Source organism: Lepisma saccharinum, chromosome 27 (assembly GCF_977018435.1).
Source record: "Lepisma saccharinum chromosome 27, izLepSacc3.1, whole genome shotgun sequence".
Taxonomy (NCBI): Eukaryota; Metazoa; Arthropoda; class Insecta; order Zygentoma; family Lepismatidae; genus Lepisma; species Lepisma saccharinum.
Window position 1 is genome coordinate 56,164,445 of NC_139255.1, and position 27,795 is coordinate 56,192,239.

Consider the following 27,795-nt stretch of genomic DNA (forward strand, 5'->3'; position numbering starts at 1 on the left):
GAGGTGCCGTTAAAAAAAAGCTAAAGTATGCAAAAATTGCAGAATAGGCATTTTAAGGCACGATTAAGCTAAATAGGCACTAACCCTCAAAATAGGCATTATAAAAATGCATTATCTGACCAGAAACAGCACAAGTTTAAAACATTAAAGCCTATGTTTTACTACAAAGGAATAAAATAGGCAAATAGGCAAAAATCCGCACCCTAGTAATGTGTAATACATGTATATTAGCTGCTGGAAAGCAGCTATGTGCAATGGCAGCAATTAAGGAGACTCCCCCACACTTTTTGCCACTTTTGCCCCCCCCCCCCTCACACTATGCTAAACCTTATCTATAAAGGGAAATAAACTGTCCTTGGTCCCCCCGTTTTTGCAGCTTGCCAAGCAAAGGTTCTTATCTTTTTCTTGACATTCTTGCCTGGCAGACACCATGTTGTATAACATCATGAAAAACCAGTTGTGCTAAGGACTTGAAATTTAACTTTTCAGTTGTATACAAGTGTGCTCATCGTTCATGTATTGTATGAACAGGAACTCAGTGTAATGTGCAGTTCCAGTCAAAGCCCGGATTCCTTAATTGCAAGGTGACGGCATTAGGGGTTAGTAGAATGAGTTGTATTAGTCAAGTGACAACGTTCTCCTAAACTATCTATGGTAATTGCTAAATAAATTAATTTAGACATACAGGGTGACCATAAATGTCCTATCCCCACCTCCCCTTTTCTCCTTGTTTGTTCATTCAGGTGGCAGATTGATCAGTGATTTTGCTGTGTGCACATTCATTGAGTTGGTGTTTTAAGTCCACTTAATGCACAGTAAGGCTAATCGGGACTGGACCTACAATTTAAAGTGGGATCCGAACCACTATGTGCCTCCACCAGGTATCGAACCCAGGACCCCTTGATTACAAGGCGACGACACTACCACTGTACCACCTTTGTCACATACCACTGTGCATCTTTTGCTGGGAAGTTCAAAAGATAGGAAGTGTGCTTCATTTGGAGCAGATAAGATGCCATGGTAAAGTGAAGTGAACGTCACAATTCCCAGAATTGTTCCCCACAAACTTCTTCCTCACAGTGTACATGAAACATGTACAACTGACGATTTATTTATTTATTACTTTCAACACATAAGAAGTTGTGTGAGAAAAAACATCTACTAGACCTGCACCAAAATCAATGGTGAAGCTACCCTACTTGGGAGGGTATGCCTCTACTCCCACCGGAGGCTTCGGAAATGTTTTGACTAACTGATTTGGTTTATTTTACTTCACTTGGCTAATTGCGAAAATAATAATGAGTGATGATATGATGAAAGTGATGAAGAGACACTTACAAAGAAACACCTGTACAGCACTGTGTGAATCACTCTACCACAGAGGTTGCCATGCTTCTAATGGACAACATACAGAGGTTCATACTAATTTCATGATATGGAATATGATTTTATGGTCACTCTGTATAATTTAGTATGAATCAAAAGACAACATTTTTTAAAAAGGACCACCCAAGCTCTTGAGAAACCTATGTGGTTAGAAAAGTAGGCAACAGCTATGAAGAGCTGAATGGTGAAATCCTGCATTGCAATATGAGCGATTTGGGAGTAAAACTTTGTTACCCACAAAAGTAATTAACTGAGCAAGATGCATGTAAAAGTTCATCCATTGCATTGTGGCTTATGTACTACCTCGACCTTCCTGTGCATTTTTGTCAAAGAACGGCTACTGAATTGGCATTGTTCACTATCTATCAGCTACAGGAGACAGTACAGTAACCGAAACCAATGCTATCTCACATTTGAACAGAGTGAGAGTTATAAAGATTTACTCCCGAGTGCTCCTAACCTAACTCTTACCTCAGCAGCATGTGTCCGAACCCAGTTCACAGCCAACTTAGCACTCTCCTTCATGACGTTCCCAAGCTGGCCAGTGAGCACCAACTCGCCAGTCCCCCGCATCTTGGACACCTCCACAAACATCATCTGTCCACCAACTGCAGTCCATGCCAATCCAATGGCAACTCCACTCTGCTCCAACTTGCCAGATATTTCGTTGTCAAAAATTGCAGGCTGTTTGAGACAAATAAAACATTCTCAGCATCATGGTAACCAATTCAAGATAATCAGAATATACATGAAAAACATAAACAGGGTGTATCATAAGTAATAGAGCAAACTGACACAGTTGAAAGTACACGATAATAGAAGCAAAAAAGTCTCCGTAAATTATGGGTCTGCAAACAAGCTGTTTTCGAGATAATTGCAAATGTGCGGTACAAGCTGCCACTGACTTCATTGTTTGCAAATGTCATCCTAGTTGGTAAAATGCTAATAATATAGTAAGAAACGGAGACATTGAAGTCGTTGGAGGTGGTAAGGGTAGAGTAAATAGCGATGAAAAATTCTCCATACACTACTGTGGCTTACTGGCACTTGTGCGTCAATTTTTCTCATTGAGGTTCCTGGAGAATGTTCTACTGCTTCCAACACCATATACTCAACTTCAGGCGAAATTTGTGCAGGTCCACCTGCAATCAGTGACTGCTTCTAACCACACATTCGCACACATTATTAGCATTTTACCAACTAGGATGACGTTTACAAACAATGAAGTCAGTGGCGGCTTGTAATCACAAATTCGCGATTATCTCGAAAACGGCTCGTTTGCAGACCCATGTTTACTAAGACTTCTTTGCTTCTATTGTCGTGTACTTTCAACTGTGTCAGTTTGCGCTATTACTTATGATACACCCTGCAGAATTAAAACAAGAGTGAAAACCAGCATTTACTTTTTATAAATAACTAGCTGATTGCCCAGTGTTGCCAGGGTATTTATTTATCCCAATCTTATATTAGACAGGAATATAATGAATTCTAACTATAGTGTAAAATGAACTTGGGAGTTGAACAGCATTGGGAGTGTTACTATTCATCTTAGCTAGGGGTGCTAGGGGTGTCTTACCCCCACAGTATTTCTTTCCAGATTGCAAGTCATACGTGTACCAAGTTTGGTTGAAATTGCTCCAGGTGTTCGAGAGTTATATTGGAACAAACAAACACACACAAACATCCATTTTTATATATATAGAAGATAGATGAACAAATAAACAGTCTGCATTTTATTGGTTGTCTTGATACATGCCATTTCTGTTTATTTTACAAAATATTTCTATTGTTTCATTTTTCAGGTCAAGTAACAACAAAAATGCATGATCAGTTCTTTTGTGTTCTTTTTCCCTTAAATTGTTATATCTTGAGTTTTAATAGTGATATTTTGTTTAGGTTTTCTTTTGTTAAGAAAATGTTGGAAGTTATTTTTTTAGGTTCAATTCAGTGTTTCCTTTTGTGTATTATTTATAATTTTTCATTACTATAATTCATGATTTCCTATGTTTTAACAATCCTGTTTTTCTTCCTTCTCAATATTTCAGATGGTACCTTGATGAGATATTCAGTCTTGACTGATCCTACATATTGTTTCTCACACGTGCAAGTGTAAGAGTATTTTGGGAGGGGAGTACTGTTCCCAAAATCAAAATATGTTTCTCTGGCAGGAACGTCTTGGCATTAAGAACCTTAAGGCGATTTAGAAAATCATTCATTTTATCTGGTCAACACTTCTTTTCTCCATGATATTTTATACCAGTATTACCAAGTTTAGATTTATTACTTTATTTGAATAATGTTACACAATAACAGTTGGGCTGAAAAGTTCGTAGGCTGACTCATAGATGGCGTTACTAGAATTAAATCCATGTGATTTTTACTTAGTACTAACCTTCAAAAGATACGTGTATAAATTTCACAGCTGCCGGATAATTAGTTCGTGAGATATAGCATTGTGAGTGAAGCAGCTTTTCTTATTGTGTAAAAATGGATTAAAAAAAATTTCGTGTGTTAATAAAGCATTGCTTTTTGGCGGAAAAAAATACTGTTGAAGCCAAGGCTTGGCTTGATAAACATTATTCGGACTCTGCACCAGGAAAATCAACCGTTGAGAAGTGGTTTGCTAAATTTAAACGAGGCGAAATGAGCATCGAAGAGGATGCACGCAGTGGACGCCCCAAAGAGGCTGTTACCGACGAAAACATCAAAAAAGTCCACAAAATAATTTTAAATGATCGTAAAGTAAAGTTGATCGAGATAGCTGAGATTATTACATAGCGTTGTTGGAGCGTTTAAAGGATGAAATCACGAAAAAAACGGCCCCGTTTGAAGAAGAAAAAAGTGCTGTTTCATCAAGACAATGCACCGTGTCACAAATCAATGAAAACGATGGCAAAATTATATGAATTAGACTACGAATTGCTTCCCCATCCACCATATTCTCCAGATCTGGCCCCAGTGACTTTTTCCTGTTTGCAGGCCTTAAAAGAATGCTCGTTGGAAAGAAATTTAGCACTGATGAAGAGGTAATCGCCGAAACTGAGGCCTATTTTGAGGCTAAAGAGAAATCGTACTATAAAAATGGCATCGAAAAATTGTATGACCGCTATAATCGTTGTATCGCCCTCAAAGGCAACTATATTGAATAATAAAATCGAATTTTGTCAAAAAAATATTTTTTACTATGTTAGCCTACGAACTTTTCAGCCCAACTGTTACATCATACAGCAAAAGTGTAATGGTCGGAGATGCACTTACACCTAAAATGTCTTCCAGAGCTGCCTCATCCAAAAGTATAGGAAAGTCATGTACAGATGCCAATGCAGTGATCTCCAAGAGGCCTTTGTCCTGTTCCATCTCCATGTTACCTGCAACAAGATAAAGAATGACAATACAGTGCATGTAATCAATACATGAGAAATTACATACAACTTGAAAAATATGCATGAGAACATACCGATGCTTATACTCTTATCAACAGCTATGCTTGAAAATTGTAACAATTAAAACCATCAATTTGCCAGAGTTTTGCATTAATATTTTCTCAAATTACATCAGAACATTAACCCTTTTCGGCACGTATGCACAGAAATGGAAATATCACAGCCAACGTACCATTTTGGTAACCCACCAAAGGTTAAAAGTGCAAGATCTTGCAGTTGACTTGAAGTTTTGTATGACTTGCCGAACAACAACAACAAAACAAAACAAACAAACAAAAAAAAGCTCCAATACGGGAGATACAGGGAAATACAATAGAGTTGGTGTCTAATTTAGGTTTTTGCCTTTCCCAAGTGCAATTCCTGGAGCTGGCACCAACTGCCTGCAGTGTGTGACAACGTCACAGGAATTAAACAAAATGGTATATCAGTATTGTATAGCTACACCATCCTTTATTTCATTGCCATAAACATTATGGATGGTTATTATGGATATTTGGTAAAAGTTGTAATACCGAATGTCAATTACCATAATTATTATTATTTGTTCCTGATTCTGTATTGAGGCCTTCTGTTAACACATTGGGGTCTCACGACGGGCATAGCCCGTCCTGCAGTATGCAATCGCTTTGCCGATTGAACGACGGGCTATGCTCGTACTTCGCCTCATGCGCGTGTTCATTCAAGCCCCTCTGTTGAAATTCCGACTGCTAGGTGACTCGTGCTATTTTCATCTCGCACCTGCGACTGTTTGTTGTCGGGTTGATGTATCTTGCATTGTTTAGAATAGCATCGTTAGATCCAGACTGCATAGCAGAAATTCTGCATGAGGATTCCGCCTCAGAGTTTGAAGTTAGCGACGATTTTGATGATGCAGATGAATTTCAAGATTTGGAAGGTAGGTTATATTCGTAATAATTATTGTCGACAATATAAACAGTGTTGCAAACTCTAGTATTTTATGAATGAAGTGAGAAGAGGTAATTTTTTGGGGTCTATTCATCTTGCCTCTTGCTTGATTCTCCTACATGCACTGACGTATTTTTATTATTATTTCGTATAGTGTATGTCAAATGAAAATTTATTTTATTTGTTTAATTTTTACAGATGACGCAAATCAATAATATATTGTCTGGTCCTGTCCTGAAGCCACTTTTTCATACAAAAGATAATTACTTGTAATTTGTAAATATTTTTTGTTATGTGCACATAAGAAGTATTCTTATGCAAGATTCAAAAGATGTATTGATAGTTTATGTAGTTAATTACTGAAATTTCCAGATTACGAACTTAAAATATCTCTATATTAACATTGGTTACAATGTTGTACTTTTTTCTTCTTCACAAGACATTGCTGAAAAAAATATTAAAAAATGTCAGAAAATGAAAAGAAAATTTAACAAATTTTTGTTCATTGAAAAGAGGAAGTTTTGTAGATTTAAGAAATATGTGGTAAATAAAAGTAAGGAAGTACCTAAGGAACTTATTAAAGCAATAAGAAGTGTATATAAGGATGTAAAAGGAATAGTAAGAATAGAAGGAAACGAGTCTAAGGAATTTCAAATAGAAAAAGGAATTAAACAGGGAGATAGTCTCAGTCCTTTACTATTCATTAATGTAATGGATGAAATAACTAAAATTTGCAAAAGAAGAACCCCAAGAGTACAAATAGGATATTGGAATATGAGAGTAGTACAACTGCAAGTACTGCTATATGCTGATGATATAGTCTTAATTGCTAGCAGTGAAGAGAATTTACAGAGGAGCGTAATAGAATGGGGAGAAGAACTTGCGAGAAAAGGGATGAAGATTAATATTAAGAAAAGTAAAGTTATGCAGGTGGCAAAAGGAGAAAAAGATCATGAAATAGCAATTAGATATGGAAACGAGAACTTGGAAGAAGTAGATGAATATGAATATTTAGGAACCATCATAACAAGTGATGGTAGGTGTGATGAAGAAATCCTAAATAGGAAAAGAAAAGCAAATACAGTATATTATCAGTTCAGTAAAACAATAATGGAAAGAAAGAAGTGGCAGTAAAGACAAAAATGCAGCTATACAAATCAGTATTGGTCCCTACATTAACATATGGAATGGAAAGTTTACCACTTCAAGATAAACATCTGAGTAAAATTCAGGCTAGTGAAATGAAATACCTGAGAAGAACTGTTAATAAGACTAGGAGAGATAAAGTGAGGAATGAAATAATAAGAAGAGAAGTGGAACAGGAGTCGCTAGAGAAAATAATTGAAAAGAGACAGCTAAAGTGGTGGGGACATGTATTCAGAATGAATGAAGACAAAAAGGTAAAGCAAATTCTAGAAGTAAAGGTGCAAGGTAGGAGAGGTAAAGGAAGACCAAGGATAATGTTTGAAGACAGAATGGAAAAGATTGGAAGAGAAAGGAATAAGACAATAAATATGATGAAGAGAATGATGAGAAACAGACAGGAATGGAGGAGATGGATCGAGGCAACCAACCCTACGCTATGATGGCAGAAGGGGACTAGAGGAAGTAAGTGGTAAATAAAAACAAATTAAAAATATTTTTTCTATGATTTTTTTAAAAACAACCAAAAACCACAGACCAGAGGTATAAATGCTGTATTATGAGGCCAGACCCGAATGTGTTCATAGTCTAAATTCCAAACAAAATTAAATAAATAAATAATGACACTAATGCTTTACGTACAATTTTACATTTTCCTGGCTCAACTGACATGATAGGATTCTACGGTGGAGGCACATAGTGGTTTGGATACCACTTTAAACTGTAGGTCCAGTCCCGATTAGCCTCTCTGTGCATAAAGTGGACTTAAAACAACAATTCAACAACATGATTCTAGAGAAAAGGGTCTGTGTTTCTTGTTGCACCACCTTTTGTCGTATCTTTATATTGTTAGGTTTATCACAAGAATGGATAAAGAAGAAAATAATAAACATCCTTTACTTATACTGGATTCAGACCTAGAACTGCTGTGCATGTTAATCCGTACAGACCACGGAGTAGTGCTATATATTGTTGGCATAGAAACTACGTAAGTATTGGCTAGAATGGACTTTCGTGGGAAAATTGCCTTTCCCAAGTGCAATTCCTGGAGCTGCCACCCACTGCATGCAGCGTGTGACAACGTCACAGGAATTAAACAAAATTCTTGATGGTAGCAATAAAATTCACAACAAAATGCTACTACACTCACCACTTGAATTTCCAAATTTCTTCTCGGCAACTTTCACAGCAACAGCTCGACATAATGCTCCAATTTTTCTTTCTAGTGTTCGAACTCCTGCTTCACGAGTATACCTAGAAACTGGGAATATAAACAAAAGACTTCCTTATGGTACTTCTCTAAGTAACAAGTTCATTTCTTACAGAGTTTCCTTTATTTATTATATGCTCACAGTCTCAATATTTTTTTTCCACAATTTCTTAATGTCTGTTTATATTCTTTACGCATGAAGCAATGCTCAGTGATCCTTCAAGGCAGGGAGGGATATGAAGATTTTCAATTTTTACAAATATAGATTAAATGCTGCCACAAAATACACATTCTCATGACAAGAATTATAAATTCTAGGGCTGAACCAATACCGATGCTGATACTCTTACCGATTCCCACTGATACCAATACTTGAAAATGGCAATAATTCAAATTTGTTCAAAATATTGATCAATATTGGTGTGTAAATATTCTTCTTCACTTATATGCATCAATTTACCACGAAATTTGCTTTAGAATGTTCAAGAAGTACATCAGAATATTAAAATAGATTTTATGTAATCACAAAATATAGTTTTTCATTCAAAATAAAAAGAAAGTTTGAATTTTGCATAATTACTTGGATAAATACACTGCAAAAGTACAGCATTTTTGCTGACCCCGCGAAAGAGCAATATGACGGAAACATATCGGCCTGTATCGATAGCGGAATTCCGACCGATACTTTTCGATACTGCTACCACTGGCATCGACTCAGCCCTAAATAAATTCTCTGTGTATTCTTGCTGGTTGGTTTTAAAACTTGGGAAGCTACAGCCACAAGTACTCACTCAGCATTTTGATGCTTTCAGATGGGAGGTCTATCACATCCGAAGTCAATCCATGTTCCTGCAGTTGCTTGGGAATCAAGTGCTGGAGGGCGATGTAGAACTTCTCTTCCTGCAACAAACAAAATGGTTGTTTTATTAATGGATCCAACACTGATGAATGTGATGTATTGATTAAACCATTGAGGCAAAAGCTTCATGCCAGTAATATTGCTAAAACACACACATACATAAAAATGAGATGGGGGATACCACTTGGTTAAATGAAAATGAACATTTACTAATTCTCTTTTCGTCTTCATCCATAGTTTATTAGAATTAACTTTTAGCATCTCACTGGTCAAAATTTCGACTGTCACATGTTTACCCATTGAGGATGGATGGTCAATATTTCGACCATGCACAGCAGCAATTAATGTGCAATTTCTTGAAAACTACACATGATATTTCAGTTCAGTCCTTTTCGATCTTTAGTGTACATATGAAGGTATGACATACTCTTATTACAAAATAATATATCCATTGTTACTAATATTAACAAGTGAAGCTTGTAAAAGTCCTTATTATCACTTGGTTTGCCTTTGATACCGCTGTATTATTATGGGATAAATTTATAAAAGTGGCTAAAGTGTAAATCACCAACCCTGAGACCTTCTGTAAACAAACGGTCTCACCGATTCAATGTATCACTCCGCGTCAGCTGATTCATGACCGCAATCATCTGCTGTTACACTCATAGTTCGCCGCACCTATTCATTTTATATAAGAGCCTCTGAATGTGAGAACCCGCTCTCAAAACATCAGCCGCATACATTGTTACTCTCCCGGTCATTCTCTCTTTCATAACCCTTAAAACTGCAGACACTGACACACCACTGCACTGGGATACCAACTTATCCACTTCATTTACTGGTTTCTCAGGATACCACTGACAGAACGTTACATAAATATTGAGTAGAATCTGTTTCTCACCCCTTTTCAAAGGCTGTCCTTGCTGGTGTTTTGAAAACAAGCTAGGAGAACATGGAGACCTTCCCGCATGCATAGAACTCGGCATGTTATTTTTCTAAGGATAAGTCAGGCATATATTACTAAGTTGCACTACTTCCTTGCTGTTCACATGATTATTTTTAGAAAATAACCAACGTTATAAAATATCATTATGTACACAAATCTCTAAGCTCATTGAAAATTACAATGCATATTACTACAAAATGTTCACACTTAACTTGCCTTGCCATGTCGCCAAGTTATTTTACGAAGTGCACTATATTTGGCGGAACAAAAATCGTTATTAGGATGCTTGTCAAAGTTTCCAACCGCAATAAATTTACGAACTTTCTTTGTCTTGTTTTGATCATCATCATCAATATATTTATTGGACTTACAGCATTGCATATGGCTGTTTATGCCCATTATATATTTTATTTACATAAGATACAATTTACATAAAATCTACAAACAAATTTCAAATACACTCCTATCTATATCATCCTTAGAAATATACATTACCATGTTATATCATTTTGTCTAAAAAAATGCAAGTAAAATATATTCAATTCACATGCAAGAAAGAAGCCAAATTTATGGGAAATGATTACTGGAGTTAACCATAAAGGTGAAGCAATAAGTAAAAAAAGAAAGAGCATTGGGTTTAAAGTGAGACGTCATTTGCGGCAGCGTATCCCATACTACAAATTGGCCATTGTTTTACCTTACGTAATGAATTCTGTAACAAGGCTGGATTTTCGTGTGGATTATTTTACTTCTATGAGTTTGCAATGCTTTCTGCATGCAGGTGGTTTTGTTTACAGAAGGTCTCAGGGTTTGTGATTTGAACTTTACAACTTTTAAACTACTGCATCTCTTTGAAATATTTAAATTCTTGCTAAATTCTACAAGCAAGAATGAGTAAAAATCAACATTGTAAGCAATGTTCGACAATTAAGGATTCAGGAGGTATGTGGGGCCAAAGGCTGAAATTTGCCCCAGTCATGTTTTAGTTCATGGCAGCAATTGGCATGCCATTTCTTGAAAACTATACACTATATTTCACTTCTGTCTTTTTTGTTCATTAGTTTACATCTAAAGGTATTTTATACTCGAATTACAAAACAATACATCCATTGTTATTATTATTAACAAATGTCGTTTGAAGCACTTCGTAATAATAGTAACAAAATACAGGCACGCAAGAGATCCAGCATCTAAAGGTTAATTTAACAAGGGATGGGCTTTTGCGCAATGGGTTATTATTAACTATACTATAGGGAAAAAAGCAAGGTAAGAAGTGATATAAACATCCACTCAACATACCTGAGAATATCCGGGAACATGGATCACCTCCATTCGATCCAGAAGTGCAGGCGGAATGCTCTGTGTGGTGTTTGCTGTGGCGATAAACATCACCTGAGACAAGTCGAAAGGAACATTCAGGTAGTGATCCATAAAGTTGCAATTCTGTTCCGGGTCCAGAACTTCAAGCAAAGCTGCACCTGGATCACCATGAACACTTGTTGCCTGCAAATGAAGCGACCAAATATGATAAGAAATGCCGTAAAGGTGCTATGATGAGGTCTGGCTCGCATCTATTGCCAACGATTCAACAGTACAGTACTGGCTGCTACAAGTCACGACTTCTGGTTAAAAACTTATGCTTAATGTTTGGCCCACTATGGATGACCAAATCCAGATAAAATGTTATCTGGATATCAGATAATTTTCTAGCCGGATTTCAAATATATAGATATCCTAATTATCCAGATATTTGGATTATCCAAACATTTGGATAGGTCAATCATCTGGACAGTTTTATCAAGTATCCATTTTACTGGCTCTTCGCATAAGCTATTCTTTTATTTGTCATGTTCGTTTTTCAACTGTAAGGATTCTCTACAAATCTTCCATCTAATCTGTTTATCCGTTTTAGGGATTCTCTGCATATTTTTTGCCTAAAATAGATCTCCGCACAACTAAGTTCAGCACAAATGCACACAAAGTCTTCTGCCGTAATAAAAATACGTAAAACAGATATGGTTTAGAATATAACATTCTCAGTTTGATGTCCCAATCCTTTATTTGGTAATTATTTCCTTATTTTAGACACTATTCTTACCAGAACTTACTGAACTTGTAAGAAAAAGTAAATAATGATCTGAATGCACAGTATTAGTCTGATATCTGGAATATCCATTTATCTGGATATCTGAATTATCCAGATTATCCACTGCATCCAGTTGAAAGTGGTATCTGCTCAGCTCTATTAAAAACACAATTGTGGAAAAAAAAGGCAGACTCAGAAGTTGCGGAGAGACTGAAAATAAAAGAGGGTGGCAAGTTGAAACAAAATCTGGATAACGGATATTCGGATTTCAAATTATCCAATATCCATTGATGCTGGAACTGTTACAGATTCTCACTGATACAGATGATTGAAAATTGTAACAATTAAAAGTTGTTCAAAATGCTGATTAATATTTAGTGGCTGAATATTTCACTTTAACCCTTAGACGACGAGGCTGATTTTCCAGGTATTTGCAGTAATGCCGAGCGTGTTTTCTGCGGGAAATTTGAAGTTCTGCATGCTTCTAAATGAAATTTTAGATTTCAGTGACTAAGAACGTTAGAGGTACAAATGATACCTCGTTTTGTTCAGTATACTTTGGGCTATAATCCTGATGAGGAAAAAAATCCGTAATCAGTTAGATGAAGAAAAATAGGCAAAGTAATTATATTTTTACATGAAATTTGAAATTGATCGGATGCCACACAGGCTATGCCAGGACGTGAATCTCCAAAAGGCACCCCCATAATGCCTGGTATGTTTGCCATTGATGTGGAAAAATTTACACACATATTGCTAATATTTCGGAGGGACAAAAAAATTAATGCTCTAACGCCAAGCATGTTTGAAATTCTGCATGCTTCTAAATGAAATTTTATATTTCTGGAACATCGCCCTTCTTCCCCAAATAGTAACAATGAAATTAAACTTTACTAATTGTTAATTACATACCTCTAGACTCATGCAGAACTCAAAGCATGTATCTCTGATCATTATCCAAGTTACAGTATGTTAAAAAAGTGACATACTACGAGAAAAAGCTGCTTGTGACACTGGTGTCACAAACCGTCATTAAGGGAAATACCTGCTGACACACCCGTGTCACAGACCATTCTTTAAGGGTCAACTTATTAGTGTTTTGCTTCAAAATATCTCAGAATTACACCAAACTATTAAAATACCTGTTATGGAATCGCAAAATAAATAAATAAAAGCCAGCCAGCCATATTCATGTGAAGTTCTGGATATCCAGTAGATATCCATATGCCCATCCAGGGAGGGAGGAAGGGGTGTTCGTATCCAATAAACATCCAGGATGTCAAAAGGATATCCATAATATTCATGGATCTGATTTGGACATTGTAGATATCCTATGGATATCCCATGGAGATATGTGCTGTATGAACGTGTGTATCATTTAATGCTGAAATACATTCTGTGTAATGGCATCAGTGGAGGTGCCACCTTCTGCCGTGGGTGGGCCAGTCAGTAGATAGCTGTCATATATATCATCTATCTACACAATTTCATCTTACTTTTTAATTTGTATTACAAACTTTGCAGTTACATTTTGACAGGGTGAGCTACCTGGTGGGCTGGTCTGATTCGGTGGGAATGGCCCACTGTGGCCCCTGAATGGTTTCTAATAGATCAAGTATTTTGTAGGATTTCTTATCATCATGTTCTTCCCACAGTTAGTTTTCTTCTTGGATGCTAATCATTTTTCAGAAGTATTTTTCATGTACTCTTTTATCAGCTCATATTATTTCACTATTTTTATTTACTAAACAATATTTTAAAATGACCTAAAAAGTTAAATATCAGTTTAATTGATTTTTGTTATTAAGCATCGCTTTTCTGCCAATTTTCGCTAATTGCAAAGACTAGGATGAGTGATAATATGATGAAATTGATGAAGAAACACTCACAAAGAACACCCATGCCCACACCAGGATTTGAACCCAGAACCTTGGCAAATAATCAGTTTAACTTTGCTGTAAATTGAAATCACTCACAACTTACCAGTTTGTCTATCTCATCCAAGAGAAACACTGGATTATTAACTGCAACAGTCTTCAATCCTTGAATTATTCTACCAGGCATGGATCCAATATAAGTCCTTCGATGCCCTCTTATATCTGATTGGTTACACACACCTCCTAAAGAAATCCTACATGGAAAGAACAGCAGCAAAAATATTGAAACATGCATTCAGTATAAGAACTTGTTTTCAACTTGTGATATAATTATAAACATAATAAACTATATAATTTGACACAAGCACATGTTTTATAGCTTGTGCTGGACAATAAACTATTATGCACTCTATATTTATAACAGCAACAGAAAATTGTACAAATATGTATAAATAAAAGAAAAACAAATGTTGGTTGATTGACCAGACGGGTGGCGAAATCCATGGCGATAAAAACATTTATGAGGAAAAATGAAAAGTAAGTTTATCAGAGTTAATTACCTATCTCCGCGTAACCGCCAAACAGATATCTTTACATACAATGATTGATCTGGTTCAGTCACTACTGTCATATGGCCTTCAAGACTTGTTTTCAAGTAGCTCTCCAATTGTCCTCATGATGCTCAACCAACACCAACATTTTGAAGCTTCTCCTGCGACTTCTAACACCAAAGATAACAGTGCTAGACATTTAGTTACACGGAAGCTCATATACTTCTTCACATTTATTTCCATTTTTGGTATTTCACGAATGTGAGAATTAGGATAAATAGAAACATGCATGTTTCAGTTTTGACGGAAACAGAAACTGTGAAATAGAACACTGTAATTTACATTTTTCATGTTTTTGGAAGGTGTGAGGTGCATTTTCCTAACATGTTTTATCACAAAATAATTCGAAATGAACGGCAAACTGCTAAATAAAATCTTAAAAAAGAAATTTAGTTTATTTACCAATGCAACACTCTTTGAAGAAGTCTGAATTATCCTATGAGTTATATGCCCAGTTTTTGTACCAAAATCTTGAGCTTTTATTCACCATGAACTAGGGCTGAACCGATGTACCGTTAAGTATCGGTTGTATTTTCCTCGTTGATACCAATGAGTTGGCTAGATGAGAGGCCCAAAAGAAACAACTCATTTGTCAAGATCTATCCTTTTCGAAGGTTCGTTCACCCTACCTTGCGACTTGGGGGTGCAACACAGGAAGCTCCATGTTGATTTTCAAGAAATGCTCTACCCTCCTGGGAAGCAGATGACAAGATCAAAAGCAGGGCTAAAGTGCTGCACACAAACGTGTAATTCAAGGCATGCAACAGCCTAGCGGTCAACGCTATGTGGAAATAAAACAATTAATTGCCAATTCTTGATCGCAAAACTCGTCGGGTAAGAACATGGATGTTTTCAAAAACAGCATTATCATCATGCTGAGCTTTCTTTGGAAAGGCATGCATGTAACTGAGGGGCGAGGGGGGAGGGGGGAGATTCCTACCCTTCTGTGCAAGTCTTTTGTGCGACTGCTTGCCAATACTGACAATGAAACAACTTGCTTTTATTGCAGATGACAGAGAATAATGGACACCATGGCATAAACAGAGCCAGTCAAATGATCATTAATCTCCAGGTTAATTCAAACAACAAGAATATCATTTACATGAAATTAAAGCAGGGACACTAATAATAATCCAGTTTTTTTTTCTGTGTAACTACAACAAAAGGCTTGAAAGATTACAAAAACAACTTGTTCTTTCCGCATCCTCCAACTCTAGATAAAGTTCACATAAAATGTTACAAGACATTTCAAAGTGTTACGTGGTGCATGTCAAAAAAAAAAAAGGCAGATATTTTTTAAAAAACCATAAAATGATAGGAGAAGAAATTTATTGTGATTGATAAACAAATACATATCTTGGCTATTTTTCGACATAGTCACCATTAACCTCCACACATTTCTGATAGCGTGGCACAAGCTTCCGTATACCCTCTGCGTAAAAATCTGCCGCCTGAGAGTGCAGCCAGTCCAGAACTGATGTCTTGAGCATGTCACTGTCGTTGAAATGCTTCGATGCAAGCCACTTTTTCAGGTGAAGAAAAAGAAAGAACTCGTTGGGGGCAAAGTTGGAGCTGTAAGGGGGATGATTGAATAGTTCCCAGCGAAATCTTTCAATTGTCTCAACAGTACGAGCAGCTGTGTGTAGGCGGGCGATGTCATGGATCAGAAAAAATTCAGAGCGTAGCATTCCTCTTCACCGATTTTGGATGGCACGTCGCAGATTATTCAGTGTTTCGCAATACACCTCTGCTGTAATTGTTCATCCTGGTTCCAAGAATTCCACAAAAATCACACCCTTTTGGTCCCAAAACACGGTTGCCATGATTTTGTGAACTGATGGTGTTTGTTTGAATTTCGTTAATGCGTTCCACCAGACCATCCGTCTGAACACTAGGCCTTCCGCTATGCTCATCGTCATGGACATTTGAACGTCCTTCCCGAAACTCTCTGCACCATTGCCTCACCTTCCCTTCACTCATCACTGTCAGTCCATAAATGACACAATTCCTGATGGATGTCAGCTACATTCTGTCCTTTGGTGTTCAGAAATCGTATGACAGATCTCACTTCACATTTGGCGGGATTTTGTATTACGGCAGCCATTTCACCTTACTGCTACTCTCATGTACACAACCTCACTCTGACAATTCTATCTCTGTTGCAGAGAACAAAACTCGAATAAAGAAACTGGGGTCTCCTTGTATTTGCTGAAGCACCCACTGACAGAATGTCACTCGGTTCTGAAAATCATCTCCATGAAGTTCTTGATGCAACGAAACATGAAACGGATGATATTTTCTACACTTCAGTATTTGGCACACAGTAGTCTGCGAAATTCCCGATTCACGACTTATTTGTCGAGTACTAACGTGGGGGTTATGAGCCACTGCAGCTAATACCGCAATTTCTTCGGTGATTTCTTTTTTTTTTTGGTTGTACAGTTCCCTCGGTGGAGAACTGTTGAACAACTCTGCGAAAAGAAGCGTGCGATCACACCCAGTCTGGAAAAGTTTGAGCATAAAGAATCACAGCATAATTGATATTCATTCCACTTTCTCCATAAATGTACACCCTTTCCCCTCCCCCCCCTCTCTCTCTCTCTCTCTCTCTCTCTCTCTCTCTCACCATATATATATATATATATAAAAATCAAATAAGGTAAAAGGAAACACTCATCGGACAGTAGGAAAATTCAAAATTTTCGCTAATTTATAGCATCATCGGTGTGAGAAGAAACAGAAGACAGAACCGGAAGTTGGGGTCCTGCAGAGTTGCCAGGTCCCCATTGAAGAAGAAGCGGTGCGTAGAACGAAAAAAACACTGTTTCGTCACCAGGCTCGTCGTAAACTGTGAGTGTGTAGGATGAGTTGGGAGGGAGGGCGGGAGGGTGGGTGAGGGTTGGGCATTACTGGGTGGCCTTGTTCAGGCCAGGTGGAGTGGTTGCACTCATGGCCGATATATAGGCCCTCTCCCATCTTTTGCGAACAGAGGTGTTGGCTGGTTGGGGTAGGAGGTGGATGATCGCTACCCGGAAGCAGTCGTTGAAACTGATGTTGTGGTGGTTGGTGTGGACGGCGACAGTGAAGTCCAGGTTGTGGGTGGAGGAGCGGTGGTTATTGATGCGGAGGTTGAGGGCCGTTGATGTTTCCCCCAGGTAAAAATCACCACAGATGTTGCAGGTGAGGATGTAGATAAGGTTTGAGGCATGGCAGGTCCCTTTGGGATGGAGGGTAAAATTTGCCAGTGGCCGTGTGCACCTGGAGGGTGTGAGAGGTAATGATGATGGGGCAGGTCTTGCACCTGGGTCGGTTGCATTTATGGGCAGGGGGGTGTTGGATGTGTGGTGAAGGAGTGTTGTGGACCAGGATGTTTTGGAGGTTGGGGGGGCGTTTGAAAACCACCCTGGGTTTGTCAGGAAATATGTTTTTGGTTTCGGGATCACTGTGGAGGATTGGGAGAAGAGAGTGCAGTGTGTGCCTGATTTTGTTGAGGTGGGGATGATATTGGGTGATGAGTGCAGGTGGGTTGGTGGCAGCAGGTTTCTTGGTGGTAGTGGTATGTGAGGCAGCTCGTGATATTTGCTTGGTGACCAGGATGGAGGGATATCCACGGTTAACCAGGGCCTGGTGTAGGCGAAGGTTATAATTCTGGCGGGAGGTGGGTGAAGTGTTCAGGCGCTGTCCCCTGAGGGCCAGAGAGAATAGAATTGCTTTTTTGGTGTGGAACGGGTGGGAGCTGGAGAAGTGTAGGTATTGCATGTGGTTGGTGGGTTTTATGTGGATGGAGGTAGTCAGGTGTCCTCCCTCGATGTGCACGTCCACATCCAGGAAGGTGATCTGGTTGGGGGAGTGTGTCCAGGTGAATTTTAGGGAACGGAAGTGGTTAAGTTGATCCAGTTACTGACTGTACACAGAATACTGACCGTAGCGTCTCTACGATCAGTGTTGCCAGAAACAGTTGATAGATCACGAGAAGTACTTTCACCAGTGTTTACTGTAAGGTGGGTGGGTACTTGGTGGGTAATTTTGGGGAGGAGAGGAAAGGGTTACTGGTTGGCTAGGTTGAGTCCGGGGGGTATAGTGGCGTGCATACCTGTTATGTAGGCCCTTTCCCAGCGCCTGCGGAAAGATGTGTCAGAGCGGGGGGGGGGGGGGTAAAAGATGGATGATGGCAACACGGAAGCAGTTATTGAAGGTGGTGTTATGGCTGTTGGTGTGGATGGCAACAGTGAAATCGGAGTTTTGGGTGGAGGAACGGTGATTATTAATCCTTAGGTTCAAGGGGGTGGAGGTTTCGCCTATGTAGAAGTTGCCGCAGATTTGACAGATGAGGGTGTAAATGAGGTTGGATGAGTGGCAGGTGCCCTTAGGGTGAAGGGTGAACTCGCCTGCCGCTGTGGGGATCGGGAGGGTGGGGGAGGTGATGAGTATGGGGCAGGTCTTGCATCTGGGTTTGTTGCACCTGTGAGCTGGGGGAGTGGTGTGGATGGGGTGGGAGTGTTCCGGACCAAGAAGTTTTTGAGGTTGGGGGGGGGGCGTCGGAAGACGACCCTGGGTTTATCCCGAAAGATGTCCCTGGTATCAGGATCACTCTGCAGGATGGGGAGGAGGGAGTGGAGGGTATGTCTGATTTTCATAATATGGGGGTGGTATTGGGTGATCAGAGTTGGAGGGTTGGTTTTAGGTTGTTTGGTGCGGTTGTGGGAGTTGGCTCTGGTGATTTGTTTGTTGATGAGGGTGGAGGGATAGCCACGGTTGGTTAGGGCTTGGTGCAGGCGTAGGTTGTAGTTTTGGCGGGATGAGGGAGATGAGTTGAGGCGCTGGCCTCTGAGAGCAAGGGAGAATGGGATGGCTTTTTTGGTGTGGTAGGGGTGTGAGCTGGAGTAGTGGAGATACTGGAGGTGGTTGGTCGGTTTAATATGTATGGAAGTTTCCAAGTGATCTCCCGCAATGTGGATGTCCACATCTAGGAAGGTCACTTGGTCTTTTGAATGGAACCAGGTGAATTTGAGGGTGGTGAAGTCGTTAAGTTGGTTTAGGAATGTAGTGAGGGAGGGTTCGCCATGTGTCCAGAGGAGAAAAATGTCATCTATGAATCTGAGCCAGAGGAGTGGTTTCAGTTGCTGGGAGTCAAGGAATTCCTGTTCCAGCCTGCCCACGAACAGGTTGGCATAAGAGGGGGCCATGCGGGTACCCATGGCTGTGCCACGTATCTGCTGAAATGCGTTCAGTGGGTGAATTGTAGCTGGACACAATGGGTCTCCCGGGGTTGTTTGGTTTGTGAATTTTCGGGAGGAGGTAGAAAGTGGGGGTGCGGGGGTTGTCAGGTATGAGTGAGGAGATGGTGGAATTGGATAGGCCTTCAGGGGGTCCTCGGGAGAGGACAAAATCCCGAATTTTGTCAAGGTGTGTGGTAGATGAATCAACCGTGGTGGGCTTGTAGGTTGATGAATCAGAGAGTTGACGGGAGGCTTCCGCCACGTAGTCAGAGGAGTTCATGACTACTGTGGTGGACCCACCCCCTTGAACCTAAGGATTAATAATCACCGTTCCTCCACCCAAAACTCCGATTTCACTGTTGCCATCCACACCAACAGCCATAACACCACCTTCAATAACTGCTTCCGTGTTGCCATCATCCATCCCCCCCCCACCGCTCTGACACATCTTTCCGCAGGCGCTGGGAAAGGGCCTACATAACAGGCATGCACGCCACTATACCCCCCGGACTCAACCTAGCCAACCAGTAACCCTTTCCTCTCCTCCCCAAAATTACCCACCAAGTACCCACCCACCTTACAGTAAACACTGGTGAAAGTACTTCTCGTGATCTATCAACTGTTTCTGGCAACACTGATCGTAGAGACGCTACGGTCAGTATTCTGTGCCTCTTCTCTTAGTAACGCCGATCTTTCTTCTTCAACTTGAAAATGCGACATAGATCGCGAAATATTGAATAATTTCTCTTCGTGTGGGAAGTGTTTACTGTCTCCTTCATCATTAGTGTTTATCCGCCCTTCTGGCACCTTTTCTGATCCTATTCCTATATATATTGGGCCAGGGGGAAAAACGATGAATGTTCATTCGAGACGATTTGCCAGGAAATGAAAAACAAAGTATTTCTTTTCATAAGTATGTTAATATATGCCAAAATAATAATACGTTTTTCAGGCACTTCTCATCGTTTCCCAACCAAGGCCGTTCTCATTCTTATAGTACAGCTTCTGAACTATCAGATGGCGTTGCGATCTCAAAATGGGCAAAAAATCGACATTCATCGTTTTCCCCCCTGGCCCTTCATATATATATATATATATATATATTTTCTCTTGCACCGTTATAGCCTGTATTATCACCACTAATGGAGTCAAAGAAGAAAAACACTACTTCCGTCCTCTTCTTCAGGCTTCGTGGCAGATTAGGCCGTGTCTGTTTGACTAGGACACAAGGTCAAATGGTCTTTAGGAGAAAACATGCATTCATGAAACATGCTCTGCAATCTGTTCAAAATGTTGTTAACCACTTATAAAACTGTAAAACGTTTAAGACTTCAAAGCTCCGTAAAAACCTTTGACCATGTGAAAATAAACAATCTCACTTCCACGGAATGGATCGTCTAGTTAGTCGTCTTCACAGCTAATGTTGTGCTGCTGATGCGCTGCCGATGGCTGGTACTGGCTCTGCCCACTTGCTTCCTCCCTCCCCCCTCCTTTTCCCTACTACTCCTGCATTATTACGTCATCCCTACACCTTGGAACTCCTCTATCATCATGAACGCTCATGTCATTTCTTTCGTTACATTAAAGCCTATTTGTTTTTATCTTCTTCCATTGTTTAACATCTTTACCCATCTTTCCTCTACATTCCCTTTCTTCAACGTTTTACAGTTTTATAATTGGTTAAACTCGTTTTTACCAGATTGCCGAGCATGTTTCAGGACCGCAAGTTTTATCTTAGAAACCATTACACCTTGTTTCCTGGTCAAACAGACACGGCATAATCTGCCACGAAGCCTGACAAAGAGGACAGTGTTCTCGAGAATTGCACCAAATTTTACTTTTTGCGATCACAGCGCCAGCTATCACAAATGCAAAAAAAAAAACAAAAAAAAAAAAAAACAGTTTCAGACAAAACCTACGTATTTTTGTCTGGAGAATCCGAATCTGCAATAAAAAATGGGGGTTCCCATTTGAGATTTTACAGTTGCTCCTACCCCCTTGAAGGGACTCTTGGCCTTTCACATGAGTATAGTATCAATTTTTTAAGCAGCTCTTTTTTTTTTGCGAATAATTATCGCTCCGAACAATTTAAAACCAATAAAAAATGGGGGTTCCCATTTGAGATTTTAAAGTTGTCCCTCACTCCACCCCCAGGAAGTGGACAAATTTAATTCAGAACTTTTTTTGATCAGATGCGTACCTTTCGAGATATTTCGTTGTATCAAACTAAAAAACTCACCCGGTATGTAGCATCATCGGTGTGAGGAGAAACGGAACCGGAAGTTGGGGCCCTGCAGAGTTGCCAGGTCCCCATCGAAGAAGAAGCGATGCGTAGAACGAAAAAAAAGACACTGTCTCGTCACCAGGCTCGTCATAAACTGTGAGTGTGTAGGATGAGTTGGGAAGGAGGGCGGGAGGGATGGGATGGCTTGGGAGGGAAGTTGGGTGAGGGATGGGCATTACTGGGTGGCCTTGTTCAAGCCAGGTGGAGTGGTTGCACTCATGGCCGATATATAGGCCCTCTCCCATCTTTTGCGAACAGAGGTGTTGGCTGGTTGGGGTAGGAGATGGATGATCGCTACCCGGAAGCAGTCGTTGCAACTGATGTTGTGGTGGTTGGTGTGGATGGCGACAGTGAAGTCCAGGTTGTGGGTGGAGGAGCGGTGGTTATTGATGCGGAGGTTGAGGGCCGTTGATGTTTCCCCCAGGTAAAAATCACCACAGATGTTGCAGGTGAGGATGTAGATAAGGTTTGAGGCATGGCAGGTCCCTTTGGGATGGAGGGTAAAATTTGCCAGTGGCCGTGTGCACCTGGAGGGTGTGAGAGGTAATGATGATGGGGCAGGTCTTGCACCTGGGTCGGTTGCATTTATGGGCAGGGGGGTGTTGGATGTGTGGTGAAGGAGTGTTGTGGACCAGGATGTTTTGGAGGTTGGGGGGGGGGGGGGCATTTGAAAACCACTCTGGGTTTGTCGGGAAATATGTTTTTGGTTTCAGGATCACTGTGGAGAATTGGGAGAAGAGAGTGCAGTGTGTGCCTGATTTTGTTAAGGTGGGGATGATACTGGGTGATGAGTGCAGGTGGGTTGGTGTATATATATGGGTGCATGAGAAATTCAATTTTAGAAATATGTATGTGTGGAGGTTGAATTTTGTACCCCCCAAATGAAAAAAACGTTCCTGCTCCACTGTCTACTGAGCTACTAAGGTAAGTTGCAGCTGTGTTCTCATGTCGTTGGTGACAACAAGTGTGACGTGCAAGGACCGTTACATGGCCCTAAAGATGAATGAAGAACTTATGATATATATTATGGTACAAACATCAATGTCTTACCTAGGTATCGATCCTATCCTCCCTGACATTACAGCACACTACGCTAACCATTCTGATAAAGAGGCTGGTTGAAATTATTTGTAATGGTTCTATTCCTTTTCAATACTCAGGTGCATTCACACAATACGTAAATAAACCTGCACCTTGCAAGGCAGTACCTCATCCTCTAAAGAATTTAGTGGCTCACAAACTCACCTATGGAATTCACGTCCTAGTGTTTGGGCTATGGATCTGCCTACGCTGGTTTTCCCCACCCCTGGTGGCCCTACAAAGCAAAGGATGGGGCCCTTCAAGCTATTCTTCAGCTGCCGCACAGCCAAATACTCAAGTACTCGGCGTTTTAGCTTGTCCATAGCGTAATGATCAGCATCTAGGTCCTAAATATAAATGTAAAGAAAATTTGGTTATTTGTCACTAACAACGCTCAAATTAAAGTTACATTACATTCAAATAAATAAAACTTAGGCAGTTTATCAACATATTCAAAGTATGAAACAAATATTTTAGTTTTGTATGCATATGTACACAACACTATACATGCATATGTCTATATGTCTTTTATGTACTGTACATGTAAATAACACAGAGCAGGACTGGCCCACCGAAATACCGGGCAAAAATCTTGGCGTGCATTTCTGACTATGGCATGAGTTTAGAAATCTGAATTAGTGTGTACAATTCAAACTCAGAAATTACAGCTCAATATGAATGCTAACCGTATTTGCTGTCCAAGAATTGTTCTTATTTCAAATTAAAATTTCTACATTTCCTGCAAATTATGTGGACATAGTACAACAACATTATTGTTATGAGTACAATCTAGAAATAGGCTCACACATGGAACACCTATGATTAAATTCTAGAATGTCTTTAATCCATCTTTACGTAAAAATATTTCTTTCTACAATTCAAATACGTTCCAACGCACTGAAAATAATGGCTAACTAATTCAACAAACAATTCATAGAGAGGGTATACAATAACAATCATACCTTTCTAGCTTTCTGGATATCTATAATTTCTGATGATGATTTACTCCATGGAAGATCTGCAATCAGTTCAAGATAATTTCTGATGATGGAATGTTCAGGACTGAATGGACCCATCCTTTTCAGGCGATTCAATTCCTTAAAAGCAACCTTCTTTGCCTGAGGAGGCAATTCTGCACCCCTGCAACATTAGTTCAAGCAAGTGTTTAAAACCTACAAATTTTTGTCACACAATTTCACAAATCTCAAATATAAAAGAATTTTGTACAACTGTAAATTGTAGCAAGTACAAGCCCACTTCATGCACAGAGAATGATCAGAGTAGTTCATCAACTGTGAGAATGAACTAGTAATAAAAATAGTAACTAAAATTTTTATGAAATAATCGAGTTGACACTCTGAAAATTGGAATTAGATTTTCAAAAACTACAGACTGTACTTTCTACAACGGACACTTACTGTAAGAAAAATTAATATATATCTGAGATGTATGAAAATTTTGAATGACAGCATAGAATGTGAGGTGCAATGTGTGCAGTTTTTTTCATTAAAAATAGTAATTTTATCGCACATGTTGCTGTGTCAAAGGTAAAAAGCAGAATCCAAACTACGCATATTTAAAAAAATAATTCAGTACACTTTATGCTTTGACATATTGAACTTGTGACTGACCCAAATATGTTAATTTATTGTTAATGCTCAAGGTCCCGGGTTCGATCCCCGGCCGGTTCAAATCCGGGAACTTTTCTAACGTTGGAAGCGGCCCCAACGCCCATCCAGCGTCGAATGACATGGGTACCTGGGGGGTAAAGGCAGTCAGGGGCATGATGATGATCACATCACCCCCCCTCACGACCGGATGAAGAAAGTGTGGGGCGTTACCCCTACACCCCCTATACGCCTTCATGGGGTGGTGCTAAGCACAGGGGAGAACTTAACTTACCTACTTATTAAATTTAATGTTTAATTTTTGTTATTAATCTCTCTCTTGTTACATATCGTGAAAATAGAATGTTGAATTAATATGATGTATAATCAGAGTACATTTAATACAAGCTTACGTTGTATAAATTGTGAATATTAAAAAATAAATGAATGTAGATAAAAAAGTTATTAAAATATGGGATTTTACCATAGTGACGTCCTGAGTTTTCGTTGTATTTATCAAAGTGTAAGCAGCTATTTGATAAAGGAAAACATTAGAATGACCTGTTCAAGTTTGAGCAAAAGGCCATCAAACTCATGAAACATTCTTAAATGCATAAAATGTATTTATTTTACTCACATCTAGTTTATTCTACATGGGGCTGTCTCAGCAGTGGGTTTTGGAAAAAAGTAACTCATTTTACAAAACCACTCTAACTTTTTTTATTCTGAGGGAAAAACACATCTACTTAGAACTTCTCATAGAGCATAAACCTATTAGACAACAGCAAATGGAAATCACATGATTCTCCTGAACATAACTAATTATTCCACATTTAGAAAATTGGCTTGTTCTCCAGAATGAGAAATTGAAAAGTCTCTGCCCAAGATCAAATGCAACTTTCAGGTTCCAAATTAGTTTCAGAATTCATTAGAAGAAAATGAAAACATGTAAAAAGGAAGGAGATATAAATCTAAAAAGGTGATGCTGAGACAGTCAAGAGGCAATTATCTACCAAAAAAAATAAATAATAAAAATAAAAAATAAAAATACTAACTCAAGTTTGCGCTGAAGATCTTGTAGATCATTAGCCTCATCATCATTGCCGCCAAGGCCCCTTGGAAATCGAACAATGCGATTGAATGGCATAGTTTCTGAAGCAGGCTTAAGGGCATTCTTCTTAGCTTCCTTCAAAAGCTGCAAGCCTGAAATGTAAGAAGTATATGACGAGATTCTTATTGATAGTTTTTGAGCACGATTTTGAAATAAAAGGAAGTGGCTTATTCATCCTAATAATTATTGTAATTTCAATTACCTTGCAGGTAGAACAATGTAATGGTCTTTTAATCTTTTAGTCTGTAGTGTTCAATACTATATCATAATCATTGGTGCATCTAGCAGGAGGGTACAGGGGTGTGTGTGCCACTCCCAAAAGGGGGTGAATAAGTATTATGTTACAGCAGTCCTTTTTCAGGTGGTAAAGAATGAAACAAACTCTCAAAATGAATGCATTACATGGGATTAGATTTAGTAGACACTTAAGTAAGTTTACATCGGAAAACAAGTCTGGAATTTGTTGGTTCAAAGACAATAACCTGATCGACACAAACCGAGAGCAAATATTCCCCATTTTTGTAACAATGTCGCATAAGGAAATGAATTTTCAAGCTTATCTCTTTCTGTAATCATTGCTAATACACATAACGTAGAACTAAGTACTTCCATTTTACAAAAAGCTACTATTGCTACCTACTTGGAAGTAATCAAAGGGCACCGAGTATGTTTCCTGGTGGAGGTACAATGTATAGTGGTTTATATTCCACTTTGAAGGTGCAGTCCCAATTAGTTTATCACAAAGTTTAACTAAAATGAACTCTTGTCTTGATGTGAATATTATATGCACACCAACATGTTTAATATGTTGAAAAATCTGAACATTATATTTCCATTGTGTCCTCCTCCGTGGCCGTGCGGTCTAAGGTGCTGTGCTTTGGGCTCTGACTACGGGACGGAATGGGTTCAAGTCTACCTGGGTTCTCGCCCTGTGTATAGGGCCAGCCGGTGGCAACCCACCATCGTGAGGAAATTTGGGAGCTACGAGTGAGTAGTGTAATCCGGTCTCTGAAATCTCCTACAACGGCTGGAGGTTCGACGTGCTAACCCCACGTAATCCCATTACACGTTGAAGATCTTTACAGCTCTAGGTAGGATTGTGGGAGGGAGACTGGCAGCCGGGAGATAGGCCCAGGTCCTTTCGAGGGCTGTCGAGACATGGGTTATTATTATTATTATATTTCCATTGTTACATTTTATCACATGCTTACAGCATAATCTGTGCCCATCCCAGAAAAAAATCATGTTTCACCTATGATCACAAGTAACAGACGATCATACGTGTAACCCTAAAGTTGAAATTAATGAGCACTGCAGAACTAAACATATGTGATCATTGAAAGTACAATGCCCATTTAAAAATAGATACAAAAGTATAACATTCTATTTAGAGAGCAACATTTCATCATTAAAGATGAAAAAGGAAGCATTGTTTGAAACGATGTGTTGTGCTTTCATTCTACTCCAGTCTCTGAACAAGATTCAGGGAAACTATGTCAAACTGTTTTAAAAAAATGAAATTCTACCACTAAATAAGTTTCTTGCTTGTCAATTTTTAACTTTTTCTTCCATCCAACACAACCAGAAATTTACCTGAATAATTCCTCAAACACTCCTTCTTAGGGATAAAAATAGAACTAAAAGATTAAATAATATGCAAATGAAATGCACAGGTATATCAAGGTCAAACTCAAGTTCTATCAAAAACATGGAAGTTCTGAAAACCATCCCAGCATTTTTAACAGCGGATCCTTTCCTCTTACCTTCAACCTGCCTTGTAAGCAAAGGCAGCATTTTCTTGAATCGTTCCGTTATGTCAATGGTGTCCAGTATTTGCAATTTCTCTTCATAAGATGTCTTCAAAACAGATGCACTAAGGTCCGCTAAGCGATGGCCAGGTAGAGAATATAAAAGTTGCTGGAAATAAATATATGGAACAATATAAAAATTACAATAAATTTTATGTGCACATTAAGTACAAGGCTCATTCAATATATAAAAAGAAACATGTTGTAACAAATATTTAT

General features: G+C 39.1%; 1 protein-coding gene across 1 annotated transcript in view; it reads right to left on the minus strand.

Annotated features, from left to right (window-relative positions):
* Lon (lon protease homolog, mitochondrial) overlaps window positions 1-27,795 on the minus strand; it is a 66,060-nt gene that overhangs the window by 8,228 nt on the left and 30,037 nt on the right. The window contains exons 5-14 of the mRNA XM_083113019.1: window positions 27,532-27,685; window positions 25,713-25,860; window positions 24,013-24,190; window positions 23,216-23,397; window positions 13,963-14,110; window positions 11,193-11,396; window positions 8,880-8,988; window positions 8,029-8,139; window positions 4,645-4,754; window positions 1,858-2,070 (exon numbers count right to left, since the gene is read on the minus strand). Of these exons, the coding sequence (XP_082969145.1) occupies window positions 1,858-2,070; window positions 4,645-4,754; window positions 8,029-8,139; window positions 8,880-8,988; window positions 11,193-11,396; window positions 13,963-14,110; window positions 23,216-23,397; window positions 24,013-24,190; window positions 25,713-25,860; window positions 27,532-27,685 (1,557 nt within the window). The remainder of the gene's footprint in view (window positions 1-1,857; window positions 2,071-4,644; window positions 4,755-8,028; window positions 8,140-8,879; window positions 8,989-11,192; window positions 11,397-13,962; window positions 14,111-23,215; window positions 23,398-24,012; window positions 24,191-25,712; window positions 25,861-27,531; window positions 27,686-27,795) is intronic.